A 15,698-nucleotide genomic window follows, 5' to 3' on the forward strand; every position below is an offset into this window, starting at 1 on the left:
GGACAGCAAAATCGCTTAAGCCACTACAGCCAGGAGATTTGGTGTGGGTGGAAGCTAAAGAACGATGGTTTCCAGCAAAGGTGTTAGAGAGGTGTGCACAGCCTCGGACATATCAAGTCATAACTCCAGATGGGACTATATATAGGCGGAATAGACAGACAGCAAAATCGCTTAAGCCACTACAGCCAGGAGATTTGGTGTGGGTGGAAGCTAAAGAACGATGGTTTCCAGCAAAGGTGTTAGAGAGGTGTGCACAGCCTCGGACATATCAAGTCATAACTCCAGATGGGACTATATATAGGCGGAATAGACGTAAACTTAGGTATCAAAGGAGGGATTTAGGGGAGGAGGAACAGGAGAATGTAAAACAGAAAGTTAATACAGGGGAGGATGTGAAGGATCAGATACAATCAGAAGAACAACAGAGTAATCAAAATGATAATGAGGTGGAAGAGGCTCCAGACATACAACATCATGAAAATATATCTGAACGGACCCAGGAGGAAGGAAGGCAACCTAGATATGTAACATCTAGAGGCAGGGTGGTATTCTCGCCAGAAAGATATATAGCTGAATAATATATGTGGTCTTAATTATACTCTTAATGGTCTAATGAAATGTTTTTATATTCTCTGTAAATGTTTTCAGTTATGTGTAAAGCAAAGAGATTTTAAGTTATCTTTCTCTTTGAAAAAGGGAGATGTGGTGTAATGTATCTTTAAGATCACTTGGAGTTGTTATGTCCACCTGCAGGCCATTAGCAGAGTGGGTTTTATCAGTCCTCTACTTGCTTGGAGAAACACGTTGTGTTACCTGGTGATAGCTGGATTGAATAAACATTGTATTTTGAATTAAACCCTGCCTGAGATTGTGACTGAGAAGTTGTTGGATTTGTCCTGGACAGTGGACATCACAAGAGGAGGGACGGGCAAAAGAAAAGCACCCAGTTTCATTCCACTTAAAGGCCAAAGGAGTTTTAAGAGGCAAGAATTTTAAAAGCAAACATATTGTAGATATTAGCATGACTATCTTGACTACAGGAATTATTATTCATTCATGAAAGCTGCTGTCCCCATAATGCTAATTTCTGGCTGTTAGTTGTTGACACTAACCTTGATAGCCACCTGCAGAGGGCTGGGATCTCCTGTGATTCCGACCACTGTCCCTTTGTAAACTTCGCCAAATGCCCCATGTCCAAGTGCCCTGAAAGGGAGGGACAGAAGGAATGCATCAGCCATGTCTGTGGTAAACAAACCCTTGTATTCTCAATGGTCAGAACTTTCAGAGCAAGTATGATACAGTCAGTTTCCTTGTTGGGAAAGTATACTGGAGTCTTGCATGTTTGGGGCTGGTTGTTTGCAAACTGACCACTTAAAGTTCAGGGAGCAGGCAAGCATCCTGAGGATTGTGGTCTTTTAGTACCATTCTCTCCCCTCTAAAGCAAACAGCATGCATTTGGAATCCCCAGCCAATTGCAAAACTCAGACAGAAGCCTTTGCAGGCTACATTCCAACTCCTAAACTGAACAAATTTCTGTAAATAGACGCTGCCAGATATATTAAAAGCGGTTAGCATGTATTTTCAGCTAGCTTTAAAAACAACAACTAACCTTCAGTGCCCATTAGGAAGCATTTCAAGTTATATAAAAGATATTTTCCCTTGCCACAACAGAATTCCAGTTACTATAAGGTCCGGGAATGTATCATATATTTTCACACAACCAGGAGACAAAAGTTATCCTCTGGAGTTACACTATTGACTAGAAGAAAACTGTCCATCTTCCACGGTACTAAAACAAGCAAGCTGTATTATGCTAGTATCTCCATAAAAAGGAAGTCTGGAGTTATGCCACTGGAAACTAACCATCAGCCTCTATGGAAGCTAACACTGTTTGGTAAGTCATTCATAAGAAGGGTTTGTGCTGGTTATAGTAGGCACTGCTCCCGATGAATAGCTTTTCAAGTACACAGAGATTGATTTCTGTGCAGTACAATTCAGGTGCTACCAAATCAGCACGGGAGCTGCTCCCACAGGGATAGAACTCAAACTGGCCCAGTAATGCCTGGCAGAAGGGACCACATGGGTCAGGGGAATGACATAGTTCCTTCCCAGTCCACTGCTGGCCCTCTCCACAACATCTGAGTTTACAGAACATACTGAAATCAAAGTGATGATATTAACAAATGGGGATAAAGAGAAAGAGAAACATTATCATGGCTATGAAAAAGGCACATTCACAACACCATTTTATTCCAATAAACAGAACCAGAAAGTGCAAGTCCAGGGGATGCAACAAGGCAGTAGGTTTAGAAGTCACACATAGAATCTGGCCTGCACTGAAAAATCTGCTCATTTCCATTGTATTCAGCAATCACTGCCCACCTATTTTCAGCTTTTTAAGAAACCTGTCTCTGGATCTTCATCTTTTAAAAAGAGAATGTTTCTTAAAAGTCTGAACTAGATGGGCAATGATTGCTAAACATGAAGACTATAATCCTGCATGCAGTTCGGCTTTTTAAATCCCATTGACATTTCTAGTTATAAACGATTAGAGATTTGGGCCAAGTTTAAACCAGTCAGTGGCATAGTGCAAATCTCAATTCTCTTTGTGTTCCCAGTCTCTCTGCCTCCATCTGTCTATTCCCACATACATCATGATCCTTCTCTCTGATAGCACCCAGGAAAAAAAGGATAACCCAGTTTTTCAAAGACCACACTAACCAATTTTTTGCAGCATAAAATAAAACCTGAGTTCAGCAGTACCTTAAATGATTCATAAAATTTAGTTCAACCATTTCGGCCTTCCTTATTCATGGCCCCTTCCCAGTGTCATACTGCTTAGACAACATTACTTGGGCACTGGAGCTTTTATTCACCTGTCATGAGGCAAGGGTCCTTTCTGTTATTGTTTATTGTGCCATCTGTTGTTTTATTGGCTTTATCACTTTTATTATTTTATGAATCTTGTGCTGTGAGCCAACCTGAGCCCATGCGTGGGATACCATGGGGTATGAATTAATTAATTAAATAAATAATATAAGCTTTCATGAGCTTCATATTATTTTGCTGCTACAGACTAGCATGGATTTTTTTTGCTGCTGCTGCTGCTGCTGCTGTCAAGTTGCAGCTGACTTATGGTGGCCCCATAGGTCTTTGAAGGCAAGAGACATTCAGAGATGGTTTTCCATTGCCTGCCTCTGCACAGCATTCCTGATATTCCTTGATGGTCTCCTACCCAACTACTGATCAGGGCTCACCCTGCTTAGCTTCAGAGATCTGATGAGATCGGGCTAGCCTGGGCTGTCCAGTTCAGAGCCTAGCATGGCTACCCATCTGGAATGATCAATCACCATTCAAACTATGTTTGTTGGGAAAAGTATTGAACTAGAAATCAGAAGACTCAAATCCCTGCTGATTGCTGAAGTCTCACTGAGTGACTTTAGGCTAGTCATTCTCTCACAGCCTAATAAACCTCACAGGGCTGTCATGAGAATAAAATGGAGGAGCAGAGAACCTTATATTCTGTCCTGAGCTCCTTGAAGGAAGAATGGAATTGAAAAAGCAATACATAAATGACACAATACTCCCAATCACAAGTGAGCCTTGTGCCAAAGTTGCCTGTTTTCTAATCAAACAATACAAGATTCCACTGCAAAATTCTAAACCTTTTTGTTAGCAGGATGAGAATCATTAGAATTAAAGCAAAGCTGCCAGGTTCCCCGACTGAGGGTTATGGTGCTCCGTAGCCAAGCCTCACCGGAGCAGTGAGATGTTCTTCCGTGGGATCTCCTTGAGTTCACTGAGGGAGGCGGCCTTCCCTGCAAAGCTGTAGTTGGGATTGTAATCAGTCATGATGGTGGAGGTGTGGATTTTACTCAGCTTGTATTCGGGACTCTGCAGACGCTCACGGGCCCCTTCCAACTGCTGCTTTTTGCGATGATAAACTGAAGGAGGGTAGTGCAGAAACAAGGGTGAAAACAACATCTGGATGCAGCAAAGAAGAACTGAAAGAAGGCAGAACAACAAATGCAGTAACATTCCAGAAGTTCTGCCTGAACATTATTTATTTGATTACTGAAAACTCTGTTGTTTTTAGTTAACATTTGCTAATTTTATTGTGATCTTTCTGGAGCATCGCAGGATTGTGAGGCAGGAAAGCCATCTGCTCAACTGGCAGATCTCACCCATAAACGTCTACGTCAGAATACATCCTCAGTAAAGAGCAGACATTGCCATGCGTCACGAAAAGCAATGTTCCTTCCCAATACATGTGCAACTGTGACAGTCTGTTGCAAAATTTAAAGCTATAAACTGGAGACTGCGTAAAAAAACTGCCCACTGAAAACAGCTGTGGTACACAAAAGTGATGAACTATATAGATTTGATAATAAAGTCATACTGTTCAGTGAAGCTTAAAAACATTCTCCCCGCTTCTGTAAAATCTGTGATGAGTTTTAGATCTTATGGGCCATTTACAAGGATGAAAACAAGAATTTAGGAAGTTCCAAGCACTGAGAGGCAAGATGGAGACCTGAATAATCTTGTATATCATTGGGAAAGTGTTAGAAGACTCAAAGCTCATCAGGATTTTTACAGAAGCAACAAATAATATTGCTAAAGCTTGGCTGAACAGCATGGGTTTATAAACAATACTTTGTATTTTACCATTTTTGTGAACTTGCTGCTTTGTGCAGACACTGTTCCATCTCAATGGCATCAGCCTCTTTGTGCTACAGCCCCAACTGTTACAAGTAAGGATGGCCGTGAACTGAACCATGAACCAAACTGGTTCACTCTCTGATGAGCCCATCCATGGTTTGTGGGCCCAGCAAATCTCATTTAAAGGGACCACAGCCCCTTTAAATGGGGGTTTCAGAAAGCAGCAAAAACACCTTAGCAGGGGGAGTGCTCCCAGCTGCTCAGCTGTTTCAGGCCTTCTTGTGTAGTCCCTTTAAAGTTTAAAGGGACTGCACAAGAAAACCCAGAAACAGGGAGCAGCCTGTTCAGGGTGAGGCAGCACTTCAACAGGGGAAGCCCCCATCCATTGCCCAGCAATCTGGAAAAGCCTGGGCACCCACCCACCCTCCCCCTGCTGCCTAAGGATGCCCCCCCCCCAGACTTCCAATCAGGAACTCACCCAGGACACCAATGGAGGAGGAGGCTGGTGGTGGAGAAGGGGTGGCCAGCTGAGATGGGGTGGGCCCTGTGGGTGGGCCCAGCTGCTGTATTGCTATTGTGGCCCATGGCCACGGCCCTGGTGCCACTGTACAGCTTGCCGCAGCCATCTCCTCTGCCGAACTTTCAGCAGTTCTGCCTGGTGAGCCAGCTGTGGCCCTTCCTGGGTAAAAAAGATCTTGCCACGGTGGTACAAGCCTTGGTAACATCTAGATTAGATTAGTGAAATATACTCTGTGTGGAGCTGCCATTGAAGAGTGGAGAGCCAGTGTAGTGTAGTGTTCAGAGTTTCAGAATAGGATCTGGGAGCTCATGGTTCGAAAGTGCACTCTGCCATAGAAAGCTGCTGGGTGATCTTGGGCCTCACACTCATAACCCAATGTACCTCACAGAGTTGTCGTGAAGAATAAATGGAGGAAAATTATGTAAGACATTTTGCATCCCCACCAGGGAGAAAGTTGGGATATATGTGAAGCAAATAATAATGAAATAAAAGCAAGTCTGGAAATTACCATGGATATAGAATTCTGAGACAGGAATGCTGACAGGAGTGAGTCATGACAGTCTTGTTCCAATTACAGTACTTTTCAATTTGTCTCTGGGCCCAGTTCTGGGTGCTGGTATTGACCTATAAAGCCCTGAAAGGTTTGAGATCAGCATACCTTAAAGACTGCCTACTCCCATATGAACCTAACAGACAGTTACAATAATCTTTGAAGGCCTTGCTTCCAGTGCTCCTGTCATCTGAGGTGAGATGAGTGGCAACCTGAGAAAGGGCCTTCTCAGTTGTGGCACCAAAATTGTTGAATTTATTCCCCAGGGGAAATTGTCTGGGCCCCGCTATCATTATCTTCTGTCAGTCAAAGACCTTTTTTTTCATTTGACATTTGCTGATTGACCCTCCTTCCTCTTTATGTATTTAGTTGTTGTTTTATATATCTATATGCTTATTGTTTTATATTGTGTACTGTTGTGTATTATTTTTATTGTTAGATACCTTGAGATCCAAAGTTGGATGGAAAGGCAGCATGAAAAGGTTTTAAATAAACTAAACATATAAATAAATTTTTGCCTCAGCTGTCTAAGAGTTTGCTCCCCGGGGGCAGCAAATGATGGGTTAGCCACATTCACAGAACATTTTTGCAATGTTTAGCTAACAGAAAAGACAAACAACAGAGATGAACAATGCAATCCTAAACAGAGTTATACCTTTCTAAATTCAGTGAAGTCATGGGCTTAGCAGAGTGCAATTGTGCTTAGGACTCTACTGAAAGTTTATCACAACTGACTTGTTATCCACACATAAGCAAACTTATTATTCCATTCCCTCTTCTCTCCTTTTGCACCATTTGTTTTATAATGTGAGATTGCATACACATTTCTCTGTACAATGTTTAATATTTTCCAGTAACTTTGAAACTATTACTCTTTTTTATTTCATAACCCAAAGACATGGACCTCTTCAATGATAAGCAGCTCTTTCTCTTTATTCCTTTGCAATCACATTGATTTTTTTAAAATCATCCCACAGCTCTCCCGTTAGGCTCAGGTCTTCCAGTGCAGCCATCATACAGGCTAGATAAAAAGGCAGAAATAGGAACTGATGAGATCTGCAGATATACAAGAAAGATGCCTCTTACCAATTGATAGGCTGCCGCAAGTGAGAGCCATTCCAAGCACCACAATAATTGCAACCACAGTCAAGAGGAGTGGGAAAGGCAGGTGTCCTTCTGGAATAGGTCCACGGATCTCTGGTAGAAACATATTAGAGCCTATTAGTATCTGCCTACAGCTCCTATACAGCGCTTCTGGAACATGAGCATAAGAACTGCTCAGAGGTGTCATCAGAGCCAGACTGTGGGGTGGAAGTCCAGAGCCCCAGGCCTCAAATGCAAGTTGTCACTAGTAAGCCCTATTGAGCATAGCAGGACTTGTATCTGGATGAATATGCACAGAATCAAGTTACTTCAAGCGTGTTGATTGAGGAGACCATGGGATAGAATGAGACAAGCTTGTTGAAGGTTTATTCTGTGCTCATATGTGATGCATATATGGTATATATTTGGTGTGAGAGCAAGTTTGGTGCAGTGGTTAAGTATGCGGGCTCTAATCTGGGAGAACCAGGTTTGATTCCCCAGTCCTCCACTTGCAGCTGCTGGATGACCTTCGGCAAGCCATAGTTCTGTCAGAGCTGTTCTCTCAAGGACACTTCTGGAAAGAACTCTCTCAGGCCTGCCTACTTCACAGGGTGTCTGTTGTGGGAAGGGGAAGGGAAAGGAGTTGTAAGCTGTTCTGAGACTCAGAGTGAAGGCCGGGGTATAAATCTAAATATCTTCTTCTCTCCTTCTCCTCTAAAGATGGTCCCCTCTAAGTCCATTAAGTCCAGAGACAAAAATAATCTAACCACAGCAGTAAAAACTAAACCAGACCCAGAATTCAACCAGCTCAGTACTCTGTTAGCAACCATGGTCACTTCCTCAGTTCACAAGCAAAGACAATATTCCTCATATCCAGCTTCACTAACCAGACTTATACTTCCTCTGAATATGGTGGTTGAATTTAACTATCCTAGCTAATACCCTTTGATACACCATGACAGAGGTCTGGCTTTTAATTCTGCCTTCCACATGAAGGTTGGTAATCAATCCTGACATAACACACGTTGTAGCAAAATCCAATAGCCATCTATACTCATAAATGTGAAAAAATGCAATTTATTCAATGCAATAGACTGAAAAATAAATGCCTCCCTGGTTTTTTTTATTATTCATATGGTAAATGATGAATAATGAGCAGGAACTGCCTGTGGAAACAACATGCCCTGACATTCTGAGACCCTGCACAAGATAATAAGTTTCAGGCAAATGAAAGGAACTATAGAATAACTGGTGTTTGACCGGGTGGTATTGCAGGAATTGGATGGCAGGAGTAGAGTCTGTTGGTAACAGGTAGGGTTAAACCATACAATGAGAAAACCCCCTCACAAATACAACAACTAACCACTGAAGTTTTTTTGTATACAGAAATCTTCAGTAAAACAAAACCCCAGAATCCTGGGAACTGTAATTTGGTGGAGAGTGCTGAGAATTCTGTTAGCAATCCCTCACCCCTACCACAATCCCATAGCTATTTATTTTATTATATATCCACTTATATTTCACTCCTTCAAGGCTAGAGATACCTTAAACAATTATTCAAGCCTGAACAATGCTATAAAACTAAGTATGAAGGAGAACTTTTCCAACCCTATTCCTCAGGCTCTGGAACTCCCAACCTCAAGAATTTCAGTCAGCCCTTCATTATTGGCTTTCCAGTGAGCCTTTGAGAGGGGCTGAAGTTGGTTTTGTTGATTTGAATGTTAAACTCCAGGCTCTGTTTTTTGGTTTGGTCTCTTGAGGTCTTATTGTTGCTGATCTGGTGGTTTTATCGGCTTAGTTTTATTGTTTGTTGGTGGTTAGTATAGTTTTAGCCTGCTGCTAAATGTGTTGTGATGTGTTGTTTGTTTTCAATTCTGTGTTATAATTTTTGTAAGGCATTCTGGTTTTCCACGAAAAGTGCAGGGTACAAATACAGCAAACAGATAAATAACCACCCCAGCAGAACAAACGCAACATTCAGAACACAGCTTCTTTGTTCCTTGGAAAAAGAAAATTATTATTTCGCCAATTCAACTCTCTAGTGTAGATATGTTTATCACCTTTGAACCATACATGAAAAAGTGGGAGAAAATAAGCAATGAAACTATATTTTATTTCGAGAGAAAATCCCATGTTTTACCTGTACAAGAGACATTGTCATTGGCTAAAATGGTTCCAATCCCACAAATACAGATTGGCAGGGTAGTGTCAGGACCTGGCTTGCAGTTACCCGACTGGCAGTGGGTGCAGTTCAAGAAGATTTCAATCACCACTTCACCATGGCTTTCCATAACTGAATAAGAAGGAAAAGCTAGGTTTTAAATGGTGCCATTCCAAGTCACTAATAAAGACCAAGTATTACCCATTCCAGAAAGCAGGAAAGGAAATGAGTTATTTCCTGTCTTTCCTCTGTTCCCTTGCACCTACCAAAACCAGAAATATTTCAATTAACCAATGGGGATATGAACTATGAGGAGTGTCCAGAACCAAATACTGCATTCATGATCACATATTAAAGCGCCCCTGTGTGGAAGCCCCTAAAAACACATTCATGTGGCTGTATAAAATGTGCATTATGTGCAAGTTGGCTTCACTGTGTGTAGAATGCAGCCACATGGATATGGAGCCCTCGCATCAACATACTGCACTGAACTAGCCTAACTCACAGGGTAAGCCTACAGGAAGCTACAATACAGGAAGTGGCTGTAGCCACAGACTAAGCCAATACCATGGGACATGTAACACTGAGGTCTAAAGATGCCCAGGATTTTGTGCAGAAATTCCAGGCCAAGCTTCTGTCTGGTCTATATTACTATAACATTTTCAAAGTACTAATCTGCATTCTGACTGGCACAGTGCTTGTGGGTTTGGGACGTATACAATGTTCCCTCTAAGCTGAGTTAGTGTGAGCTAGCTCATAGTTTCTTAGCCTCCAGCTCACACATTTTTGTCTTTGCTCAGGAAGGATGGCTCCAGAGCAAACTAATTTATGCAGTAGCCAAATTACTCGCTCACAGCTTTGATGCCAGTATCTCACAAAGTAGAATTTTTGCTCACAAGACTCCACAGCTTAGTGGGAGCATTGAATATATAGAACCCCTCCCCAAACGCTCTGTCTTTGTAAGAGAGGAGCACAAAAATAGTATATGGATGAATTGTACAGAAGAGATAAGAGCAACCACAAGAGACAATGAGTTAGATTCAGCAATCCACATATGCAAGGATCATGGATCTCCCACTGTTTCCCTCCCCCCATCTGTCCTTTCCAACTCCAGGAAATTTTATCCTTGGGGTCACAATTCCATGTGGACTAATAGCTATGCAGGCGGAAGGGAAGGGAAGGAAAGAGGCAGAAAGGGCAATTTTGTCTCCTTCTTCCTCCCTATTGCAGCCTCCCAGCTGACGTGGCTACTAGTCCAAGTGGGTCCTACAGCCCCAGGAACAAACTTTCCTGAGGTCAAAAACAGAAAGGACTTCTGGGGACAGCAGAACAAAGGACGATCCATAACTGTCATCACCTTCTGCATATAGATTACTGGATCTAGACCACTGTGTACTAAGGTGGGAAGTTGCTGAGAGAGCGGAAATATCTTGCCTGACAAGGGATGCAAGAAGATCTCTCCAATTGGATTCACAAAAGAAAGGCCATGTTGTCCATCAGCTGTAATATCATCAGTTTCAGAGGCATTACCACCTGGGGGAAGAAGAAACAGCCAGTATATCATATCATGCCTAGAGGGGGCAATGAGGAATCTATGGGTCGTTTGGTATCCCAGTTTCTCTCAAGAATCTTAATAGCTAGGATTAACATTTGGATTTTTAGTAAGATCATATTATTGTTAAGGCATTCTCGCCAGTTCCCAGTATCTATAAAGCAAGCAAGCGAATACTATATATTAGCGAAGATGTACACTTGATTTTAAAATGTCTCTCTCACTATCTTCAGTGTATTAACATCACAAACAAGTGATATATTCCAAAGGTGTTCTGAGTATCACTCTATTATGCCTTCAAGAATGTTGATGAAATCACCTCACCTGTTCTTTCTATCTAACCCAGGACTGCTTACTCTGGCAGCAGTTTTCCAAGGTCTAAAGCAAAGATTCTTCCTAGCCCTGCTACCTTGGAATCTTTAACTGGGGTGCCAGTGACCTTAACCAGGTAAAGCACAGGGAGACCTCAATATATGCCCTACTGTCTGAGGAAAGCCCTTTAGATCTCACTCTTCTAGTCTTAGGAAGAAATATATTTCAAAATTCTGGGCAACCTAAAAATCATTATCCATATAATCAAATTCATAGCAACATCCTCCCTTTCCGTTATTTCAGCTTTCTTAAATGATGGTACACTACCCAGGCATGCTTAGCGGAAACTTCATGACTTTTTAATGAAGAAATTATTGTTGCCACTTGCAAAGGTGAATTATTCACTGGTGTATCAGCAATGCCAAGGGCTAAGTGTGCAGAAATGATGAAAGATGATAGTTAAGAAGTATAATTGGCACTGTATCTAATGGTAAAGATGATGTTCAAAGGTCAGTCATGAAAGGAGCAAAACCAGGCCATCCACAGAGCACTTTCACAGGAAGATATTATCCCATTTTGAATCAGGTTTGGTCCCAAGGTTGGGATAATTTCCAAGGGGATACTTGCAAATGGGCTCTTTGAACTGGATACACAGCACAGTTGGATTGAATGTCAGATATTGTTGCACTGTTCCTCCATCACCACCTGCCACTTCTTTTTGCTCCTCTCTCCCTTAGGTTTGCAATATGTCAATATACTGAAAAACTGCTTCATTTTATTCAGGAAAAATAAAGTGCCTCATTATGAAGTGCTACAAAGAGTTCAGGTAGTATCTCCTGCAACTCAGAAATGAAACCACATAACAAAGCCTGAAGAAAAACGTTTCACGAAACAAACAAAAAAAACAGATCAAACTTTCATTAAAAAGTGGGACAGTAATGTTTACCCTTTAAGATGTCTGAAATGGAAAAACAAACTGTTCACCATCAGAATCAACAGTGGCTTAAACAGCCTGCCTGAAATGCCACCCTCTCAAACCCCCACGCTCTCCATCAGATACCAAAATGGATTAAAAAGCCTGTCTCGAAACATTCCCTTTCTTACCTCATTTTTTAATTTTTGAAAACAAAGTAATAGTATAGAGGGGACAGAGAAAGGAAAAGAGGGATTATATAACATAATTGTATTTATCAAGGATAATTACATATAACAGAGTGTATAAAACAGAAAATAATTAGTCTGTTCAAGTCCCCAGGGGCTTATAGTATCCTGAAGGTAGGTATCTGGGTCAGATGTGGACATTCCTAATTAATGCACTTGTCCATAATTTCTCAGGCCCCCTTCTCCCTGGTTCACTGGAATAGTATCTGCAATAGCCTTTTTGGTATACTTTTTTCTTAGCTGATTATACCAAACATCAGCTAGTACAATACATTTTGATTAAGTGTAATGAAGATATAGTCTGACCCACCTTTGTATCCTCCACCTCCACCACCAGATGTACAAGCTCCTCCTCCACCACCAAAGCCACCCGATGTGGCCCACTGGAGTTTTTCCAGTGCTTGGTGGCAGGCTGTGCCACCTTCTCCACCTTCCAGCAGAGACTTTCCAGCCCAAGAAAAGTGAGTGATATCTTCCCAACCACCTCCTCCACCTGTAGAAATGAACATAAGAGACAATCCAAGAGGCCATGATCTCATTTCATGGAGACTGTAATCAGACAGCAGGCTTTGGCGTGGTCTGGCCATGCCTCTTATTTCTCAGGAGCTATTTGTTCCGGAAAGATGCAACCAGACATGCCACCCTATTCCTGCCTCACCACAGGGGTGTCAAACATGTGGCCTGTGGGCCAGATCAGGCCCTCGGAGGGCCCCAATCAGGCCCGCAAGGCCCTGACTGTCTCCTACTTCCATTTGCAGTTCTGCTGCTGCTGCCACATTACAGCTTGCTTTACCAGTCTCTCTCAGTCGCACAGGAGAGAATGATAGGCAAGGCTCTCCTGTGAAATTGAGAGAGTCTGGTAAAGAACTGGCTGAGGCTCCTCCCCCTCCTCCTCCCAGGGGAGGGAGAGAACAGCCAGAGCTGGCTTCCTGGCCAGGCTGCAGGAGACAAAGGGTAGCCTTTCTTTCCTTCCACTGGCTAAGGCTCCTCCCTGAAGGGAGGGAGGGAGGGAACGAGGGAGAGCTTGCTTTGCTGGGCTGCCTCAATCGCATGGCAGAAATACCAAGCATCTTTAAGACCAACAAAGTTTTGTTCAATGTATAAGCTTTTATGTGCCTTGCTACAGTGTGTGCACGTGTGTTTTGTTTGGCTCTTATGCCAGGGCTCTCCTGGGTGCAACTGGGTTCCCTCTCCCTTTTTACTGTGTTCATGCCCTCATGATCCGGTCTTTCTCAGTAAGAAAGCTATGTGAGCTATTTTAGAGCAGGAATAACAACAAATCACTGAGGTGGATTAGATTGAGAGTGTGTGTCCAGAACAAGTTAATCCCTTTGTAGGAAGTTGTAGTTCTTTCTCTGGGGAAGAGTATAGTTTTGTTGACAAACACATGGCCCTCAGTCTGTGTTAGGATGCCTTCTCATGTTCTTGACTAGCACATGAAGCAACTTCTGTACAAAAGGTTGCAATGCCCAACCATTTCATGTTTTCCCCTGGGTCCTAGGCTAGGAACACTGAGCATGAGATTTCTATAATAAATGTCGATTAATCAAAGTAGGTTTGCAATTTACAGACACACACCTGAACAGCATACTCAAGATTGCTACAGCACAGACATTTTGATGCAATAATTCAGAGCAGAGGTGTCAGTTATCAGAGACTAAACAGATTCAATATTGCAAGATTGCTAGTGTTTTAAGCATGTTTTATTTAAAGTTTAAAAAATCTTTCATTGTGTTAATCTGTGTCCTTTATAAAGTTTATATCTCTGCTACCTGGCATTACATTTTATGACACACATGGCCCGGCCCAACAAGGTCTCATTTATGTCAGATCCGGCCCTCATAACAAATGAGTTTGACATCCCTGGTCTAGACCGCCACTGCGTGGTCACCATAGAGAGGGCGTGCAGGCAACTTCTTGTTTTTAAAAAACCCTCTGATGTGCACATGCAAATAACTGCTTATTCACTAGGAGCGGATATGAAGTTATGCACACATTGCTAAGTGCAAAGAAATGGTGGCTAGGGACCGGAAGCATCAGACTTCACTAAGTGGCTTGAATGCACAAGGGAGAGATCAGACGTCTGGAAATTCGTGGTGAGACATGTTCAATCGTAAATACTAGACTTCATCCGGTGTTGGGAAAGTCGGGGGTGAGGATGGGGGCCCCCCTGACAACTAAGGCATGGGAGGCAGATGTTGCCATCTGATCGTGCACTTCAAGTCTGGTAGGGAACTGCTATAACATCAGAGCAACTTGCCCATATGATCACAGCCATAATGTAACAGAAGCACAGAAAAAGCTTTTTACAGAGTGATCCTTTCCATATATACTGAGAATCAAGTCTGATGGGGTATTCATATACCCCAGCATTCTTTGACTCTCAAAATCTGCAGTAATAGTACAGTATAAAAGACCATGTGCTATGAAATAACCTCCAACTAAATGTTTCACACTGTCATGAACTCAATGGATAGTTTTAAGCTGCCATCTTAGACTACTCGATGGTGACAAGAGCACTGATCAGCCTGTTGTAATTGTAATGGATACTGTGATAACATGTGATACACTAGCAGTCCAATGGAAATTGTTATGTGTGTATCAAAAAGTATTACATCATTCTGAGGCTAAATAGGGGTACATCTAGGTAGGTAAATTCTGTTGTAGCTCACTTCCAATAAAACCCCTCTAAATTTAATGGACTCACTCCAAAGTAAGTGAACATACAATTACAAGACTTAAAACTTTACAGAAATGAATTTTTATACAGAATAATTTCTCTGATCAAAATCACTATATAAACATTCTGGGTAGTGAGCTGTACTTTCAAATTCAAATAAACGAAGACAGGGCCCACTTAAATCACTCAAAGTTTTCCTTAATGGATTAGCCCATGCCTACAGCAGAGAAAGAAGTTGGTGTTGGCTTAATTTTTAAAAAAGGAAAGCAGAGGGAGGGGCATGATAAAGGTTTATAGATTTAAGAACAGTATGGGGAAAGTGGTTAGAAATTATTTTTTCTCCCTCTCTCATAACACCAGATCTGAGAGTCACACAGTGAAATTAGTGTCAGATTCAAGACAGACATTAGACTGCATTTTGTCACACTACACATCATCTTAAGGAATTTATGACTACAAGATCTAGTGATGACCACTTTTTGGTGTGTTATAGGGGAGGACTAGACAACTTTCTGATCTAAAAGCCTATCAAAAGCCGTAAGAGCTATATAGAGTTTCAGCTGTTGCTAGAAGATAAACAAAAGCCTATTGTCTTTTCTTGAAAACTGCTTGGGATATTCAGGAATTGTGGCAGCATGAAATCTGTTTTAGGAACTAGCTGAAAACTCAGCTCTTAAAAAGAGAAACTCACAATCACTCCCTAGGACTATGGATAATTGGAGGAGGGTACTGGGGCTTTTATTGTACCTTGTATGTTTTAAATTTGGATTTGCAAGCCACCTTGAGCCAAAAAGGAAAGGTACAGTATAAACATTTGAATGAATTAATAAATAACAGAATCACTATTGTTTCTGAACTTATGCTGCCAGTGAAATTTCTGTGCCTCTAGCAAAATTGCTGTAGGAATGAGAATAATTCTCAGCTGAGCACAGATTGAATTTTGCCGTCCATGTCTTTGAAATCTAACTTGCTCCTTCATGCTATGAGAACACATTTGCAGTAATGCTCTATTTGTCATTC

The 15,698-nt window shown here is 41.9% G+C and overlaps 1 protein-coding gene across 1 annotated transcript in view; it reads right to left on the reverse strand.

Annotated features, from left to right (window-relative positions):
- LTK (leukocyte receptor tyrosine kinase) overlaps positions 1–15,698 on the reverse strand; it is a 96,856-nt gene that overhangs the window by 31,129 nt on the left and 50,029 nt on the right. Inside the window, exons 16-21 of the mRNA XM_015429505.1 lie at positions 12,309–12,491; positions 10,408–10,506; positions 8,953–9,105; positions 6,816–6,926; positions 3,758–3,944; positions 1,113–1,203 (exon numbers count right to left, since the gene is read on the reverse strand). Of these exons, the coding sequence (XP_015284991.1) occupies positions 1,113–1,203; positions 3,758–3,944; positions 6,816–6,926; positions 8,953–9,105; positions 10,408–10,506; positions 12,309–12,491 (824 nt within the window). The remainder of the gene's footprint in view (positions 1–1,112; positions 1,204–3,757; positions 3,945–6,815; positions 6,927–8,952; positions 9,106–10,407; positions 10,507–12,308; positions 12,492–15,698) is intronic.

Source organism: Gekko japonicus, unplaced genomic scaffold (genome assembly GCF_001447785.1).
Source record: "Gekko japonicus isolate JY-2015 unplaced genomic scaffold, Gekko_japonicus_V1.1 scaffold251, whole genome shotgun sequence".
NCBI lineage: Eukaryota > Metazoa > Chordata > Lepidosauria > Squamata > Gekkonidae > Gekko > Gekko japonicus.